The sequence below is a fragment of the Nicotiana tabacum genome, chromosome 22 (genome assembly GCF_000715075.1).
Source record: "Nicotiana tabacum cultivar K326 chromosome 22, ASM71507v2, whole genome shotgun sequence".
Classification (NCBI taxonomy): domain Eukaryota; kingdom Viridiplantae; phylum Streptophyta; class Magnoliopsida; order Solanales; family Solanaceae; genus Nicotiana; species Nicotiana tabacum.
The window spans coordinates 169,250,405-169,270,800 of NC_134101.1; the positions used below are offsets into that span (position 1 = coordinate 169,250,405).

A 20,396-nucleotide genomic window follows, 5' to 3' on the forward strand; every position below is an offset into this window, starting at 1 on the left:
AACCGGAATAAAATCCTAAACAACTTGGACAAAACTTAAACAAACCGCTATGACAAAACGGAAAGATAAGCGGAAAGATACTGACACAAAACAAATCCGAATTACAATCCTAATAATCCGAACAACGGAAATGACAACAAAATAGACCATCAAAGATCCTCTCCGGTTGACCCAAAATGGAGTGTCTTTCCAACTATCCAAGCACGGCATCTCCGGCTGACCCAAAATGGAGTATCTTCCAACTGCAAAGCATGACATTTTAGCCATTGAGCTCTATATCAACATTGCCAAGACCATCCCCAACTTCAGTATTATCAACATCAATCAACAAGTTCTCAAGATGATTCGCCTGCTCCCTGTCACTGTCGTCGATCACAATTGCCCCTTCCTGAATCATTCTTTCGATTTCCTTTTTCAAAGAACGACAGTCTTCAATGCTATGTCCTTGGACATTAGAGTGGTACATGAATCGTACAACAGGATTGAACCCTTTTGCATATGGATCTGGAGTATAGCCAAGGAGCGGCTCAATCAGTCCTGAAAGCTTTAGCTTTTCAAACAAACTTGCGTAGGACTCCCCAATTGGCGTGAAATTGTTTCCTTGCCTTTGTTTTCCCCCATGCCCCTGTTTTCTAGGGTCGTTGGGTGCTTGGAAACGATGTGAAGGCAAGAATGCATTACGTGGTGCTGGCTCTCGCCAGCGGGGGTAACCTGATGGTTGACCCTGCGATCGGACCTTGTTTGGAGGATAATATTGAGGCGGATTATATGGAGCTCGGGGGCAGGCTTGGGCATGATAGGCTGAAAAGAGTGGCTCTGATGGTGGGTAGTAGGGTTGTGGAAGGTTGTATGGAGTGCGTGGATAATTTGGATGACTGGGTTTGGGCTGGTAGTGAGAGGAAGGACCTCTGAATTTGGACCTAGTACCTGCTTCGACTGATGCGACCTCGCGCGCACCTCCCGTGCCGCTCTGAATAGCCTGGGTCGTTGCCTTGAGCGCTGAGTAATTTAGGATCTTGTTAGACCTTAGGCCCTCCTCTATCATGACCCCTATCTTTACCACTTCATTGAAGGATTTCCCAACCGTTGTCACCGAGTGACCAAAGTAAGGTGGATCAAGTGTTTGCAAGAAGTAGTCCACCAATTCTCCCTCTTTCATGGGAGGATCAACTCTGGCCGCTTGTTCTCTCCAGCGGAAACCAAACTCACGAAAACTTTCCCTAGGCTTCTTTCCAGTCCTCAGAAATGTGAGACGGTCAGGGACTATCTTGAGATTGTACTGGAAATGACCTGCGAAAGCCTGCGCCAAATCATCCCAAGTATACCACCTACTGGAATCTTGCCTGGTATACCATTCTAGTGCAGATCCGCTCAGACTCTGGCCAAAATAAGCTATTAGCAGCTCATCCTTGCCGCCTGCCCCTCTCATTTTGCTACAGAATCCCCGCAAATGTGCCATGGCATCACCGTGCCCTTCATATAAATCAAACTTAGGCATCTTGAACCCAGCCGGGAGTTGGACGTCTGGGAAAAGGCATAGATCTTTGTATGCTACGCTGACCTGGTTGCCCAAACCGTGCAGGTTCCTGAAGGACTGCTCCAGGATTTTGAACTTTCTCAACACCTCATCCTGTTCAGGGGCTTTAACCGGCTTTTCGATCTCTGCCGGTACCTCTAAGTGTGGATTGTAAGCATGTGGTTCGGGGGCATGGAATGTAGGCTCAGGGGGATAGTATTGCGTATCGGGAGCCTGAAGCAATGGCTCGCTGTTTAATCTTTGCAGGGTGGCTGATATGGGTCCCATAAAAGTGGGAACATTTGGTGTTGGGAGAGGTTGATGGGATGGTGGAGCTTGGGAATCATGGGGGCTTCTCTCCTGATGGTAACGGGGATTTGGGAGGCTTGTTGAAGGGCCGGAGTGAGGGTATTCCGGCATGTGCCCCAATGGCTCAGGGCTCTTTTGTGCTTTGGCTAGAGCTAGCTGCATTGCATTCATCTCTAGTCCCATCCTTTCTATCTTTCCCATCGCTTCCTTTAACAACTGGCTCATCGGCCTTTCTTCCTCGGTACTATTCTCTGAAGTAGTCATGCTTGTTGTTATCGGTCCTTTGGATCTAGTTTGGTAAGGGTGTGTTGCCAGAATTCTTTACCAACTAACTGTTTGAGACTCGGAAAACAACAAACTTGTTAGCGTTTAGAGTTTAACAGATTTGATAACAACACATCGAGGATGCAATGCCCCTAGGCAGTTAACCGTTTCTAACATGTTTTGCTTCAAACAACATGCGTCACCCCGGCTTGCTTATTTGCCCCTTTGAAGTACTTTGGGAACCCCTGTATTTATTCTATTTTGTATTTTCTTTTTCTTTATTAATGGCGGTCGAATCTTATGGAGATTGCCTACGTATCATGACCCCGCATGAATCAGACCTTGCGTAGTTCGGACCAAATGAAAGGTAACAACAATGAGACACATTTTTTTTATCAATTTTCACAATAAAACAAACTGGGTTTCAAATGTTTAAAGATGACCTGCGAACTCGAAAATCAAACAACCCATATATTCTAAACAAGAGATTTATAAACTCAAAAACAAAAGGCTAGCTCCCTTTTTCTGTTCGACAAATGCAACCAAATGGTTATTTTTGCAAATGTGACCCCTTCCAGATTTCACATGAATTTTGAGGCCGGGGAGGATTATTTTGACACTTTACAAACTTGCTCATTTTTTTACGAAAATAACCTTTCGACAACTGAAAGATACTCTAAGGCTATTTCGGCAAGAACGGTTTAAGACGCGGCCTAAGCTGGCTCGGCTTATTATGACAAAATTCAAACGGTATTCACCTGACCGCTGGCTCTTTGTTTTTTTTTCTTTTCAAAATTACAAAAAACCTGGTGTTGCAAACACGGCCCTTCAGCGCCTCGGGGACGAAGATATTTAAGGCTGTGTGGGTCAACTGGACCAAATCTTTTAAAAAAATGACCCGAAGGTGGCAGTTTATGCAAAGTCAGCCTTCCGGCGTCCCTTTCGGGAACATTCGGCTATGTCTTGATAAAACAGCGGCACCCGACTTCTTTATGACAATTAAAATTTGACATATTTGTTTTTGCTATTTTTTTTGTAAAAGGGGGAAGTCACATCACTAGACTTATTTACGACAAAATTAAAAATCTTTGACATGTTTTTTTTTTGTTTTTTTTATTTGTTTTTGGCTTTTTAGCAAAAAAGGGGGTTGGACCCGATGAGGGTTGCCTACATATCTCACATCCGGTGAGAATCAAACCAGCGTAGTTCGGGCAAATAAACTATTTTGGAGAAGACCCTTTTCCATTTTCTATTCTCTTTTTTTTATATAGCAAACAACCAAACTATTATTTTTCGTTCATAACAAACAAACTAACTAACGTAAAACATAAAACATTCCTTCTTTTTCATTTGTTTTTCTTATTCTAAAGAAAATGTTTTTTTTTTGGAATTTTTTCCTTTAATAAAAGAAATGCTTGAATTTTTAAAGAAGAATCAAAATATTTTTGATTTTTTTTTGGATTATATACATATTTATTTTGGAACAAATAATAAAATCACGTTCAACGCCTGACTCTTTTTATTTTATTTTTGGCATTTTCATAGACAAATAAAATAAAATAAAACATTTTAAAAACCAGACTCTTTTTCATTTTCATTTTCATGGCAAAACAAACTATTTTCTTTTCTATATTTTTTGACAGAACAATGATGATTTTTTTTCTATTTTTCCTTTGCTTTTAATATAACAAACTAATAAGACATTTTTTTTCATTTTCAAAATTTCGGCAGAGTTTCGATACTACTCGGACATTCGTTTTTTTTTCTTATAAAAATAAGTAGTTATATCTCTACACTGTTATTTTCTCATTTTTTCCGTTTTTTTTAATCCGTGGAAAATGATGGAAACATACAAAATCTTTTGAATTTTCATGCTTTGTTTTTATATGTATTTTTATTTTTTATATTTATTATTATTTTCAAAAATGTGGCATGGGAAACATAAGGATTTCCAAGACATCTTGGATTTCGCAAATGTTCCCCATGCGCTTTTTCCCAAAAATGAAATGTGGGGAAAATGTGGAATACCAAGGCTTCTTGAATTCCACAATGTTCCCCATGTGCTTAATTAATATAATAGCATGCTTAATAAAAAATCGTGCAACTTTCTTATTTAACGTGATCAGCATGATAAGGAGTGTCATTTGTCCGCAAGTATCATTGGTCCACCAAATGACCCATTCACCCTTGAATAAATACAACATGTAGCACTCAGGATGCCAAAAATGGTCTATTATTTTCAGGTTGCTTGTCCTAGACGGACCTAACCCCTATGTTGAGTCCCCTAAGTCAAATGCACATGATGCAAATAAACGTTCCTACTAGGGATCCGACATGTGGCTTTGTTATACTAGGTTCAAAAACCTGGGTCGGTGTTCTAGACGGTGTACCCGAGCGGACAACTCGAGCTGAGGAAGGAGCTCCTTTCCGGGAACCAAAAGGCCAGCCGGCTTAGAAACTTTCCGAGCCTCTTTTATTCAGGGTATGACACTAACAGAATAGGGAGTCTCAACCAGTAAGCACATCCCCGGAGGTAAGAAGAGAAAGGTTTCGGCACAGTTTATATACAGTTCAAATAATATCAAAGCGGTAAAAGCAACATTTAGCACATTAGGCTCAAAACATGTAATAATCAGATAATAAATAAAGCCAAATAATAACAATTATTCTAAGCTCGAATTCTTAACCCTGAACCAGTGGTTCTGGGTCAAGGCATCCCCAGCAGAGTCGCCAGAGCTGTCACACCTCCTTTTTCCGTACCCGAGGGGGTACAAGGGAGTTTTTTCCAATTAAAGAACAATCGAAACGGGATTGGTTTATTTATTTCAGAGTCGCCACTTGGGAGATTTAGGGTATCCCAAGTCACCAATTTTAATCCCGAATCGAGGAAAAGAATGACTCCATATTACAGTCTGCGTACCAGAAATCCGGTTAAGGAATTCTATTAACCCGGGAGAAGGTGTTAGGCATTCCCGAGTTCCATGGTTCTAGCACGGTCGCTCAACTGTTATATTTGGCTTGATTATCTGATTTTATACAAATATGAACTTATGTGCAAATTTTAACTTTTAACCGCTTTATCAATTATTGTTATTATTTTACGAGAATTGCAACGTCGTGGAAACATACCTCGAACCACGTTACATCAATGCACCCATGGTTGTTTGACATATCTCGACTTGGTTGAGATTTGGATTTGGGTCACATAAATGTGCACCCGAATTACGGAAGATAAATTATTAAAGACGTGCCTAACGCAACTAGCGTATTGTTATTTTGGGGAAGGCCGTAAAATTCGCTAAACGGCCTGTCCCGAATTCTAAGTGTTTTAATATATATACATTTAGAGGGCCCCGCGACTTGTGCATTTTTTGTTTGTCGAGGCTCGTCTCCTTCATTATTAAAAGGATTTACAACGTCATGGAAATGCATCTCATGCCACGTCACAATCAATGTACCCGTGATTAGAGAAACATTTCGATTTCGTTGAGACTTGGATTTGGGTCACATAAATGTGCACCCGAGTTTAAGGAAGTAATTTAATTAAATCGCGTCTAAAGAGGCTAATGCGTTATTATCTTTGGGGAAGACAGTGAAATTCACTAAACGGTCCATCCCAGATTAATAGTATATTATGACTAATTATTGAGGGCCCCGCGATTTGCATTTTTATTTGGCGAGGCTCGTCTCATTTTTATTTTTAAGGATAAACCTACAGTGACTACATTTCTCTATTAAGTTCGTCTCTAAAAAGAAAATCCTAATTTATTAATTAAACAATGGAAACTAGTAGGATACACGGCTAATGAAGAGTATCTCGAGCTTGACGAATTATAATTAAACATGAACTTACATTTAGAACTAACCCATATGGTAAACAACAGAACAATGACTAATAAAATTATGGTAGAACTTATTAAATCAATCCGACTACCAATTCGGCGAGCTAGTCACGAACATGAAGACTTTTGTACAACTTTCGTCTAGCATGCCAATTTTGAGATAGCAATAACGTAAGCACAAAACTAAAACTCGACAGATTTAAACAAGATCTTCAACATAACATTTATTCAAACTCGGACACTATAGTGACCGATAGCAACTCAAACAAAGATTAGAAAACGAACCTCGACCACCTCAGAACGACAAACACGACTCCGACAGAACTCAAGCCGAACCTCACTGAACAACGACGACCTCGATGAAAGCAGAGAGCTCGGCCAAAACTATCAACGCACGAGATATCGGCTGCTGCTGGATTTTCTCGACGCAGCAGGTACGTGAAGATAAGCAAAGGGGGTCGTTCGGATATGAGGAGGAAACAGGTTATGGAGGGTCGTTTGGGTGGTGGTTAATGGCTGGAGCTCGGACGTAAGAGAGTGATTGGTTTTGGGTTATGGTCGCCGGACGTGATGGAGAGCTTGACAACGCAGCAACAGCTGCTCGCGTTCCGGCGAGGGGGCAGTGACGACGCGATGGAAGGAGCTGGATTGGGTGGTTGTCGACGGGCCTATTTGGTGGTCTGTTTGGTGGGGGTGACGACGAGGCTGGTGGTTTGCTGGAGGGGTCGTGATGGTGTTGGGTAGGTTTGGCGATGGTTTAGGGTGTAGGACTGGTTGGTTTGGACAGTGGTCGACGAGCAGTGATCGACGGAGTGAACTGGACGGGATGGACGGAGCTAGGTTGGGTAGTTGTCAACCGGAAAATGACGACGAGGGAGTTGGGCTGTTTGGTCGTCGACTGGTTATGGCTGGAGGTGGTGTTTGGGTAGGGTTCAGACTGGTTGTTTGGTCGTTGGTTGGACAGTGACGACGAGCCTGTTTGGTTGTTTGACGGAGATGGCGAGACGGAGAGGGGCCGGTTGGTCGCTGCGAGAAAGATGAAGCAGGAACGGGTCGTTTGGGTACGAGGGGGTCACTGGTTTTTTTTTGTTTTTCGTAGAGTTTTGCTCCTTCTTCTTGTTGAAGAAGATGAACAGTGGACTCAAAATCTCCCTGAAGTCCCCAGTTCAAAATTTTCAAAGTCCCCCCTTCTTCTAAAATGTGTGTCCGTCTATTTGATCCCTTTGGCCAAGACAAATGAGCCCCACGCGTGGTGGGGTTCGAGGCTTGTGTTCCCCATGCGTGGTGGGATTCCCCGTGTATGGGATTCCGTCCGTGTTCCCCACGTGTGGCGGACTCGGATTATTATGGGCTAGGTCCGAAAATTAGGCCTAAAAGCGGGTAGTTTGAACCCGAATTTTATTCTTTTGCCCGGATCCGAGAATAAGAACACGACGTTGCTTACTAATCCTATGTAAGCAAAATAACTACAAAAATAAGACTAATATTTAAAACAAAACTATATCTTTTTTAATATTTTTTTCAAGATTTAAAATAGCTACAAAATATCAATAAAACTATTTTTTAATTTTCGTTTTTATATAAAGGTAAAAAATATAAAGTAATATTTTTTGTATTTTTAAGAAATTAAAATGACTACAAAACATTAATAGAACTATATTTTTTGGTTATTTTCGAAATTATATAAAGTACAAAAATAAAGTGCAATTTTTGTATTTTTTCAAGTTTATGAGAAATACATAAACTAAAATTTATATATATATTTTTTGTGATTTTTTCTTTTTGCAACGAAATAAAGTAAAAATAGTTAAAATGGCTATATTAGACCTAATTTCACATATTCACGCTAAAAATGTGAAAATTCTCGGGGAGGGTCAAAAATCCGGTGTCTACACCAATCACCATTCATGCCATAATAGTAAAATTATTTTCTTATTTTTCCTCAAACCTCCCTATATAGGTAGTGTGGTATATTCACTACCACTAGCACGTTCATATTCTTCTAAAAATGAATATGTATTCATAAATCACATGTTGTCACATTCATATCATGAATGGACCATAATCATCTATATGTACAAAATCTCATGTCAAATCGATGACAAATATGAATCCTTATTGTTCTCATTACCACAATGATGACGATTATAATTTTGTCTATTACCACGTCCACATCCATTGATACCTTCACGATAATAATTTTGTCTTCTTTCAGACTTATCACATACTGCTATCTTATTCTCTTAAGCGAATGAGAATGAAGCAGATTCAATGGGACGGGTTTTCAATTCTGTGCCCACAATCATACATGAATTTGATCATGGCAAGGCATAGAAATTTTACCACTTTGGGTGGTTATAGTTTCTTTCAAACTCTATTAGAGTTACAATCAAAATTTATCGTCTTTGCTTGTATTTAAAATCAAAATATAGAATAAAAGAGAAAAATACGGTAAAATACTTACCTTTAATCTAGAATTTAATCATGAAAGAAGTTCATGGAACAATTGACAATCATATGCTCAATTCCAAAGCTTCTACTCAATTGGTTAGAGTTTCGTGCTGATAGCGTGTTATAAAACAATAAAAGAAGGAGAAGAGTATTGCAGAGAAAAGTAGAAAGAGAGGATTCTTATTGATTTTGGGATGATTTACAATGGACTAGAACTCTCTATTTATAAGGAGAGAGTGACTTAGCCACCAAGTAATAAACCCTAAAATGTCTTAAAATATAGATATTCACCATAATTAAAATTCGATTTATAACAAAGACCAAGTAAGCGTATTGACTTTTTTGGTGTACTAGTAGTATTACTTTTTCTCCTCTCAAAGTTGCTCTCCAAAACAACTACCACTAAAATAGTATTCTATACAACTTTCACTATTTTAAAAAATTTGATTTTATTTAATAGATAAAATTTAAACTTTTGTTTTATTTACGGACTAACTTTTCTTTTGACGAAGTAAAGCAATTAATTCAATGATCGGCATCCAGACGATGCATAATAGTAGTACAAAAGATAACAAGCTCCTGTCTATTGCGCTACTGCTCCTAAAGGAAATACTTTAGTACTAAGTTAATATTTCAACTACCACAAAATAATACTAGACTTAAGCTCGTAACATAAAACTTAGGAAAAGTTCTGACTCTTTTTTTTTTCCTTTCCTTTTTTGGATTTTCAACTTTTTATTTGTTTTTATTCCACATGAACAAACATGTTTGTCAAAAGGAATCATTTGATTTTAGTTGTATTCACTTTGTGTAATTACCGTAGTTAAACTGGAAGGTAAATGATGTCATTTGCTCAAATAATTACTCCATAAATCACCAAATACTTGCCTCTAATTATTACCCAAAAAAATAATACTTGCCTCTAATCTAATTATTACAGAAGGCTGGCCCTTTCAATTATAGTTACTATCATACCCCTATATTCTGGACTTGCCATTGGAGGCATCAGGCTAAAACCAAGGGGGTAAAATAGTCAAATAAAGACCATTTATCATTACTTTCTCATTTCAATGTCTCAACTATATCTTCGTGTCCATAATTTTCTCCAGTATTCATTTTCTGTGTCCTAATTCCTAAATCCCCTCCGTCTGTAACGGCTCCGTCACTCTAGCAGTTACCACTATAATTGTGAGCGGAATAGATAACGGAGGAACACAGCTGGCGATGAACACGTCGAAGATGCGCCGGAAAGTTGTTCCGGCGGCGGTAGATAACGGCGACTCAGCCGACAAACTTGACCAGCTACTCCTCTCCGCCTCCATCTGCAACGGAGAAGACGTCGGGCCCTTCGTTCGAAAGGCTTTTGCTTCCGGCAAGCCCGAAACCCTCCTTCATCACCTCCGGCACTTCACTCGATCAAAGGAATCCGAAATCGAGGATGTTTGTAGAGCACACTACGAAGACTTCATCACAGCCGTCGACGATCTCCGATCTCTTCTATCCGACGTCGATTCTCTCAAATCTTCACTCTCCAACTCCAACTCTCAACTCCAGTCCGTCTCCGTGCCTTTGCTAACGACGCTCGATTCCTTCGTCGAAGCTCGAAACAAATGCACAAACATAACTCTCGCTATCCAATCCCTCCGCACGTGTGTACAGCTAGTCGAGCTTTGCTCACGCGCCAATCGTCACCTCTCAGAGAACAATTTCTACATGGCGTTGAAGTGTGTGGACTCGATTGAGAGAGAGTTTGTGAACAAAACACCGTCTTCTACTCTCAAACGAATGCTTGAGAAGCAGATCCCTGCGATCCGTTCGCATATTGAACGGAAAATCAACAAAGAGTTCGGCGATTGGCTTGTCGAGATCCGTGTAGTTAGCCGGAACTTAGGGCAATTAGCTATCGGACAAGCCTCAGCATCGAGGCAGAGAGAAGAAGAGCTCAGAATCAAGCAAAGACAAGCTGAGGAACAGAGTAGACTCAGTCTTAGGGATTGTGTTTATGCTCTCGAAGAAGAAGACGATGACGGATTTGACGGTATCAGTGATGACGCGAAGGATGGTAATGGAATATTAGGGTTCGATTTGACGCCGTTGTATAGGGCTTATCACATAAACCAAACTCTAGGACTTGAAGATAGATTCAAGCAGTACTATTTCGAGAATCGCAAGCTTCAATTGACTTCAGATTTTCAGGTATCTTCAATGACGCCCTTTCTTGAATCTCATCAGACATTTTTCGCGCAAATTGCTGGATTTTTCATTGTGGAAGATAGAGTTTTGAGGACTGGTGGTGGGTTGGTTTCGAAATTGGAAGTGGAGAATTTATGGGATACTGCTATGAGTAAAATGTGTTCTGTTTTGGAAGATCAATTTTCTAGAATGCAAACTGCGAATCATTTGTTACTGATTAAAGACTATGTGAGTTTGCTTGGTGTTACATTGCGTAGATATGGATACCCCGTGGAGGCTTTGCTAGATGTGTTGAGCAAGCACAGGGATAAGTATCATGAACTCCTTTTATCTGATTGTCGAAAGCAGATAACTGAGGTCCTTGCTGCAGATAAATTTGAGCAAATGTATATGAAAAAGGAATACGAGTATAACATGAATGTGTTGTCATTTCAGTTACAGACGTCGAATATTATGCCTGCGTTTCCTTATGTTGCACCATTTTCTTGTACTGTGCCTGATTGCTGTAGAATTGTACGGTCGTTTATTGAGGACTCGGTGAGTTTCATGTCATATGGTGGTCAGCTTGATTTCTATGATGTGGTGAAGAAATACCTGGATCGGCTTTTGACTGAGGTCCTGGATGGAGCCTTGTTGAAGCTCATTAATACATCTATTGGTGGTGTTACCCAAGCAATGCAGATGGCAGCTAATATGGCTGTGTTTGAACGTGCATGTGACTTTTTCTTTCGTCATGCTGCACAGCTTTCAGGGATCCCATTGAGAATGGCAGAGAGGGGGAGGAGACTGTTTCCTTTGACTAAAGCCCGTGATGCTGCTGAAGAGATGCTTTCTGGCCTGCTTAAGCAAAAGGTTGACGGGTTCCTTTTGCTGATTGAGAATGTGAATTGGATGGTGGATGATCCTCCGCAGGGTGGAAATGAGTATGTGCATGAGGTGACTATATTTCTTGAAACTCTAGTTTCTACTGCCCAGCAGATCTTGCCTGTTCAAGTTCTGAAAAGAGTTTTGCAAGATGTTCTATTTCATATATCAGAGATGATTGTCGGGGCTTTACTTGGGGAGTCGGTTAAAAGGTTCAACGTGAATGCTATTATGGGTCTTGAAGCTGATGTCAAAATGTTGGAATCATTTGCCGAATCCCAAGCTACTCTGTTATCTGAGGCAGATGCTAGCCAGTTGAAAGCAGCCTTGGCTGAGTCCAGGCAGTTGGTTAATCTACTCTTGAGCAACCATCCAGAAAATTTCCTGAATCCAGTTATTAGAGAGAGAAGTTATAATGCTTTGGACTACCGCAAAGTTGTGACGATTTCGGAGAAGTTAAGGGATCAATCTGATAGGCTTTTTGGGTCTTTTGGCACAAGGGGATCTAAGACGAACACTAAGAAGAAATCTCTTGATGCATTGATAAAAAGACTGAAGGATGTTAACTGAATCAGCATATCTCTGTATGTTTTGTTCCTTGAGAGATCTCCATACTGTAGTTGTGTTGGTTACTTGCTGGTATCATAGCTTCCTCTTCAAAATTGCCTACCATTTGTGTATTTTTTATTCCAATAGTTCCACATTGATTGCTGTATTCATTCTTCAGAGAACATTTATTTTCAATGTTAATTGTCATATTCTTTTGCAACTTAGATATAATTTGTTCTTCTCGCAAACTAGTACTTTCTTGCATTAGTTAGTCTATAGTGTTATTCAACAGACACATGAAGTTCTCCTGTGGGTTCTTTTTGTTGAATATATCTTTTGTTAATTTGCTTATTTTCTTTGTTGTATCTATAAATTTCAGTCATTTCCTTATTGCCGTTCCTTGTGTGTTGACAAAAGCCTTCTGCTTAGCTATGCAAGACTTCAGCATGCGTGTGATCCTCTTGTATATTGAATTGGACAGAGAATAAGCACACAGGCAGTAATGAACAGAGAAGGAAGGGGGAAAAAGGTGATTAGTAGTTCTTTAGTTACTGGCGATAAGACCACTTCACCTGGAAAGAGTCACTGCTGAGTGATTGAATCGAGTACAGGAAATGAGAGGGAAGAAAGAAGAGGCTATACTTGTTACCTTTTCCAAAAAAAAAAAGAAAAAAAAAAAGAAGAGGCTATACTGCAAATCATTGGGAAGCTGCTTTCTTTAATGATAGAAGGAGTTGTGGGATGAAGCAGAAGATAATGTTGAAGCAAAATGTTGATACTGGGAAAGAATGTATCTTGACTTATTAATCGCTTTGTGAAAAAGTAGCATTGCTGATAAGGTGATTTTAGTGGGGGATATGGTTGACCATCAGTGGCGGATCTAGGAATTTAAGTTCGTGGGTGCTTAGCTTTTTCTAACATAAAGTTATTAGCAATCACATTATATAAATGCATAACTATTGTAACACGATGATGAAAAAAGTTAACGAGAAAACTCATAGTATTAATATTATGAATGCCGTAAAATTGTGATGGATAGAGATTGATGGTTTTGTCCCTTCGGGAGGAATTGCTCGTCTTTAGAAGGGTCGAACTTTAGGTCTTTTTTCTTCTTCTTTCTTTATAGTGAATTACATTTTATAAAATAAGAAGAGATAAAACAAAGTCAACAGAAAGGAATTCTAAAAAGTAGTATTGGGTAAAAAAGCAGTGGGTGAAAATCGGAAAGAATGAAAAAAGGGAAAGTAGCTTGATAACATGAGGAGAAAAAAGGGAATAATTTGTTTGTTTTAAAAGGCTTGTCGGGAGAAGGATTTGAACCCTTACCCATTCAATTTTTGTAAACTTCCAGCACCCTCCCTTAACCAAAGAATCCACTAGACTATTTGTCTCCTGGGTGCTTTCTGTTTTTTTTATATTTGTTTTCTCAAATTTTCTACACAATTATATATACTCGGAGCCGAGATTAATGGGTGCTCGAGCACCCAAATTCAAGGAGTAGATCCGCCCTTGTTGACCATAAAACACGACGATATTCACTACTTCAACAGTAAACATAATAGAATCTCACTTTTCTCGTTAGGCTGGAGAAATTAGTACATATTTCTAATAATTTCCTGATAGTTTCCCTTTAGCATTGGGAGTAACTGAAATGTTGATTGATGTAAACCTCGATGATGATACCCTTAAAAATTAAAATCGCAGAAACACAGATGCCGTATATGCAAGGGCGGAGCCACATGATGAGTAACTTTAGTCCAAATCGAGTAACTTTATTTCAAATCCTATATTTATATTAAAAAGTTCATCGAATACGTATAAAAATTAAATTTAGAATTCAATTACTAATACCTGATTTTGTTATCCTACAATTTAAAACTCATAAAATTTAAATTCTGACTTTGCCTCTGTCTATATGATTTTTTTCCCTTGTGCTTCCAGCTTCTTAAACCATTACGTTACACTAGGCTCAATACGTTTAACCATGTGTTAAATGGCTATACCCCTGTATTTTTATCAATTGGTCAACTATCCTCAATCTAAAAGTTTGTGATCGAGTGCTTTATTTTTAGTGTTCTATATTTATTGTGTTCTACTGGAATCATTTCATTATGAGAAATGTAATTACCAGGACAAGACAGAATGGTAGCTAACTCAAAATAATTAGAAAATCCACCTGTAAAGCCTCTTTCATGAGATTATGTTACTTTTTCTGTTTTAATTTATATAATATAAATATAATTTTCTTTATTATTTCATTTAAAAAGGAATAAAATATTTTTATAACTAAAAATAATTTAACTTTAAAAACCATTCAATCATCAACTAATAAAGTGTTCATTGTCTACACATCTTCCAAGTTCCAATTTAAAGAACCTATAAAAAAAAAATAAAGTTCCAATCTAATGAATTGTATATCCAAATTATGGATAGCGGAAAAAAGAAATTGGTATATAGAGTAAGTGCATCAATCTGCACGTGGACAACTGGTCAGAGTAACAAACTAATTTGTCATACATATGAAGCAAACATGTGTCAATATCGAGCATCTCCATTTGATATATGTCAGACCATCTCGTTTATATGACGGTGTACTCTGTAACAACCTAAAACTTCATTTTTTTTCTGAGAAATATAATGCCAATGTCTTTAACAAGCATTCTCTGCTTCCTCTATCTCTTATTTTCAGCTACAGCAGCTTCAAGAAATGAGAAGCCATCAGCCTATGAAGACCTACAGCGTTATGACTTCCCAATGGGCATTCTTCCAAAAGGGGTAAAAGACTATGAATTAAACACCAAAACAGGTGAATTTTCAGCTTATCTTAATTCTACATGCAGCTTCAGATTGGAAAACTCGTATCAGCTAAATTACAAGCCTGTTATAAAGGGTGTTATATCAAAAGGCAGGCTTACAAAACTGAGTGGTGTAAGTGTTAAAGTGGTGTTGCTATGGCTTAATATTGTTGAAGTTAGGCGTAAAGGTGAGAATCTTGCGTTCTCAGTTGGGCTTACATCGGCGAATTTTCCGATTGACAACTTTGAGGAATGCCCACAGTGTGGATGTGGATTGGATTGTGTTGATAAAGAGGAGAGTAAGGTTAGGCAGAAGCTTTTTGTGTCATCTTCCTAGAGTAGGTACTTTGATTTTGTTGTCTCTTTTTCTCCTCTTTGGAAATAAGAAAAAGATTGATGACTTCTCAACTTTTCCTTTATTTATCCAATAATGCTTTTTTCTAAGTTGTTTCTTCCATAGAAGTAAATGATACTAGCTTACTATCATGTATATACAAAATCATGTAACTCAAATCAGGTGCAAGATCACTTGATCTTGCCTTTCTTCGAAATACCAACTGTAACAAAAGTAAAAGCAGAAAAGCCAAACCAAGTGAGTAATCACATTCGGATGATTAAACTGCATTGTACAATCAGTATCTCAACCAAACCAAAGTAGAGGGAAAATTTTATTTTGTGTCTCATACAACCGACCCTAGTTGTATGGGGTAATTTTTTTATCTCACTTGTGGATCCAGATTTTTATGGACCCAAAAGTGTAAGATTGAGGTCCATAAATTTGTGAAACAAAAAGAGTCTAGTACAAGTATGAGACACAATAAAACTTGTCAAGTAGGAGTAATTGAGCTTTGATGATACTATCACTTCTTGGATTGAAGTTGCAGTCGTCTGGGGAGTATAATTATGGAAAAATAGTGCAAATATGAAATGTCATCTCTTCTGTCGTATCTGTCTGAAGGACAGTAGAGTAAAAAAAATAAAAAAATAAATAAAGTCTCTGTTAAATGTCTGTAGGTAGCTGATAAAACAAAACACAATTCATTAAAAGGCATAAAAAATCATTCTGCCATTAGGTTCCATTACTCCAGATGTCTTTTCGTCTTTTATATTTTCCTCCTCCATGCGGATCTCCGTTTCTTTCCTTTTCACCTTGATCTTCCCTTCTGGGTACAATACAATATTTAGATAGTTCGTTCGATATTTTTTTTATTCGGTTTCTTAAAATGTTATACCAATATCAAATTAATTAAATTCGGTATGATTCGACTTTATTTATTTTGATTTCGGATTATTCGATCCGGTAACTTTAGTTTGTTCGGTTGAATACTATTAAAAAACAAAATAATAATGTTGGTTGAAAATTTTTTTGTCCAAAATTAGTAAATATAACACATAGAAAGAAAGTAGTACATAAAGAAATAAGAAAATATGTTGTTATTTGCTTAGAGTTCATTTCTAAACTTAGAGAATAAAAGAAAGTAAATAAAATTTTAAAAAGTTTATATTTATGCTATAATCAGTAATATGTATATTGTGTAATATAATATATATATTTCGATACGATATTAGTATACTGATATTTTTTTTATAAAGTACCGAATATAAATAATAGCAAGTTTTTAAAAAACAATTGATTAAATATCATATCAAATATCATAATTTTTTTGTTTCGATATTCGATATTTATCAAATTATGTACAACCCTACCCTTATCCATTCACCTACTTCATCTAGATAAACGCCTCATGCTAAAACCATCTAACGATATGTTATTATTGTTTGACCCAAAACTTAAATCTAGGTTTAAACATTTAGATTTTCTAATAGGATAAAATTAATTTTAGCCAATATTAATATTCAAGAGATTGTTTAACTGATTTTATAGCAAGATGTCACTAGTATTATTCGAGTAGCAACAAATAGCAAAAATAAAGTAATATTCAATGGCCCATGAAAAAAGAGAATATCATTAAATAGCAGTAAATGATAATAAATGGAACTAATGTAAATAAATGCAAGTGAGTCACCCGAAAATGGTGAGATTCTTTGATATTTCCTCTGACAAAGATGGATGACGATAATCCTTAGAATATTTAGATCTTCCTTGGATCGTGGGAGAAAAGATAGACACAGATCTAAAAAAATGTGTATTGTATGTTAATCATAAAGCAAGAATTTTCAGAGAATGTCAATGTATTGTGTTTTACAATGAGTGTCCAATCACCTTTACTATCCTCTATTTCTATTTATAAAGGCCACAAAAACCCTAATAATACAAATTAGAGGAATATTCCTATCACGACTCTAAAACCGACCCGGTCGTTATGGCGCTTATCGTGAAACTAAGCCAGCCGACACAACTCCCAAATTAACCATTTATCAATAAGAATCATGTTTAAGCCTTTAATTTAAATAAATGTTTCATAATATAAGTCTAAATGAACAGTGCGAAAATAATATACAAGCCCGACATCGGGGTGTCACAAGTCACGAGCATCTACTAAGGTGTGAATACGACGAAAAGTCTGAAAATGTACTAAATACAGTCTAATGAAAACAAGAGGGAGAAAAGCTGGGCTGCGAACGCCGAATAGCTGCCTTGCTAAAAACTCCGATGACTCTGCCTCTAAGCAATCAACACCCGCTACCGGATTCAGAAATACTTGAATCTGCACACAAGGTGCAGAGAGTAATGTGAGTACTCCAACTCAATAAGTAATAAAGGTAAATGAAAGCTGAGCAGTAAGAAAACACGTAAAACACAACATAACACTACAGCAAATGCAGTACCTTTCCAAAATAGTACAGAAATCATTTATTTCGTAAATCAAGCTCAGTTTCCGTAAAATCTTTTTAAAACAACTTTCAATAGTTTCAAATGAGTGATAAAACAATGAGTAAAAAGGATGGAAACATAAACAGTCTCTCGGGCAAAATATGTACCATAAACCGCCCCTCAGACATAATATCAACAGAACCAGCCCCTCGGGCTACCTCACAATCACTCGTAATTAGCCCCTCAGGCAAGAACATGAAACAACATCAGCCCCTCGGACTATATCACATCTCATACAAGGTACTCGCGCTCACTGAGGGGTGTACAGACTCCGGGAGAGGCCCCTTACGGACCAAGCGCAATAAAAAGTCATCTCGTGGCATAATCAATATATCACTCACTCAGGGTACCCGCGCTCACTGGGGGTATACAGACTCCGGGAGGGCCCCCTTACAGCCAAAACGCAATATCAAGTCATCTCATGGCATAATTAGACAGGCACTCTGCCTCATATCAAGCCACCTTGTGGCGTACAACTCAAGCCCTCAACCTCATAATCATGAATCAGCTTAATACCGCTGCGACGTGCAGCCCGATCCCATAATAACCTTACAACACAGGCCCTCGGCCCTACTCAGTCAGAAATCTCTAAAAGCTACTTGGGCATAGTAAAATATGATGTTCAGCTCAAAATATCATTTAAGATGTCAAAACAGAGTAAACATGGCTGAGTTATGAAAACAGTAGGATATAGCATGACTAAGTACAAGTATAAAGTCAAAACAGTGAGGAATAGTAGTAAAAATCCCCTAAGGGTCCAAAACAATTGGCACGAGGCCCAAATATGGCATTCAGCCCACAACATGATAATAATTTCCAAAACACAATGATATCAAATATTTTTCTGTCAAATACGCGACTAAATAGTCATACGGGACGGAACAAGTCACAATCTCCAACGGTGCACGATCCCACGCTCATCATCTAGCGTGCGCGTCACCTCATAATAGCATAACGATGTGAAGTCCGGGGTTTCATACCCTCAGGACAGACATTTACAATCATTACTTACCTCTATCCGGTCCAAACACTAGCCCGCAATGCCTTTTCCCTCTCGAATCGACCTCTGGATGCTCCAAATATAACAAAAATCAGTACATAACCATTAAAATATGCTAAGGAAACAAAGCCCACTCGAAAATATTCAATTTACATAAAAAATCTCGAAATTGCTCAAACCTGGCCCCCGAGCCCCCATCTCGAAATCCGATAAAAATCACTTCAATAGAATCCTCATCCTCTCATGAGTCTACCCATATCAAATTCATCAAAATCCGACCTTAATTGCCCATTCAAATCCCCAAAAGAATTCTTAAACTTTTCTTCCATTTTTTCCTAATTTTCACTCTAATTACTCAAATTAAATGATGAAATTCAAGACTAAATCATAGAATTAAACCAAATATGAATGAAGAGTACTTAACCCAATTGCTCTACTGAAAATCTCCTCAAATTTCACCTTCTCCCGAGCTCTCCAATGGTTTTTGTGATATTGGACTTAAACCCTCATTTTTAAAATATAAACTGTCTGCCCAGATTTTTCTTCATCGCGAACGCGACAGCTCCCTCGCGTTCGCGAAGCACACAGCTTCACTGACCAGAATTCCTTCTACGCGAACACGAGAACCCTCTAGTGAACACGATGCACAACTGACTCAACTCTTAGCGAATGCGACCTCTACTACGTGAACGCGTAGAACAATTGCCTTGGGGACCCAACTATTCTTCTCCCCCTACGCGAACGCTGCATAAGCCTCACGAACGCGGTGGTCATTGACCTCAGCCCTTCGCGAATGCGGGTACATCTTCGCAAACGTGAAGGCCAACTCCACAACCTCACACCCTAACCCTTTGCGAACGCGGGACATGCATCGCGAACGCGAAGGTCAAAAACCTGCAACACCAACAACAGTATTTCTGCAATTTCCATCAACATGAAATGATCAGTTTAACCACCCGAAATTCATTCGAGGCCCTCGGGACCTCAACCAAACATGCCAACATATCCCATAACCTCATTCAATCTTGTTCCAACCTTCAAAACACTCAAAACAATATTAAAACACCAAATTTGCATCAAATTCAAGCCTAAGAATTCCATAAACTTCTAAATTTCGCTTTCGATCAAAAAGTCTATCAAACCTCGTCCGAATGACCTGAAATTTTGCACACATGTCACAAATGACACAACGGACCTACTCCAACTTCCGGAATTCCATTCCGACCCATATATCAAAATCTCACCTATCAACGGAAAACGCCAAAATCCCAATTTCACCAATTCAAGCCTAAACCTTCCACGGACCTCCAAAATACATTTCGATCACGCTCCTAAGTCCCAAATAACCTCATAGAGCTAACCAAATCATAAGAATTCCAATCTGAGATCAAATACTAAAAAGTCAAAACTTGGTCAAACCTTTCAAATTTTAAGCTTCAAACTGAGAACTGTTCTTCAAAATTCATTCTGATTAACCTGAAAGCTAAAACCGACGATTTACATAAGTAATAATACATAACACGGGGCTAGAAATGCCCGAGAACTGGCGAGCGACGTGCAAAAGCTCAAAACGACCAGTCGGGTCGTTACATTCTCCCCCACTTAAACATACGTTGTCCTCGAACGTGCCCAGAGTTGTTCCGAAAACAATCAAATCGCTGTGAAACCTTACCATGCACATACCCGGGGGTGATCCCACATCCCCCTATCTCATATAGGTCCGATAACACAATGTAACTGAAATTTTGCAATCTAAACAAGCCCATAAACCTTAGAA

General features: G+C 38.4%; 2 protein-coding genes across 2 annotated transcripts; both read left to right on the plus strand.

Moving 5' to 3' along the window:
• The first annotated feature begins 9,464 nt into the window (after positions 1-9,464).
• On the plus strand, positions 9,465-12,236 carry LOC107783643 (exocyst complex component SEC15B-like). Its single transcript, XM_016604636.2, has one exon. It carries the CDS (start codon positions 9,607-9,609, stop codon positions 12,007-12,009), a length of 2,403 nt encoding a protein of 800 aa, XP_016460122.1. The 5' UTR covers positions 9,465-9,606; the 3' UTR covers positions 12,010-12,236.
• A 2,389-nt stretch (positions 12,237-14,625) lies between these two features.
• On the plus strand, positions 14,626-15,120 carry LOC107783642 (uncharacterized protein At5g01610-like). Its single transcript, XM_016604632.2, has one exon. It carries the CDS (start codon positions 14,626-14,628, stop codon positions 15,118-15,120), a length of 495 nt encoding a protein of 164 aa, XP_016460118.1.
• The last annotated feature ends 5,276 nt before the right edge of the window (positions 15,121-20,396 follow it).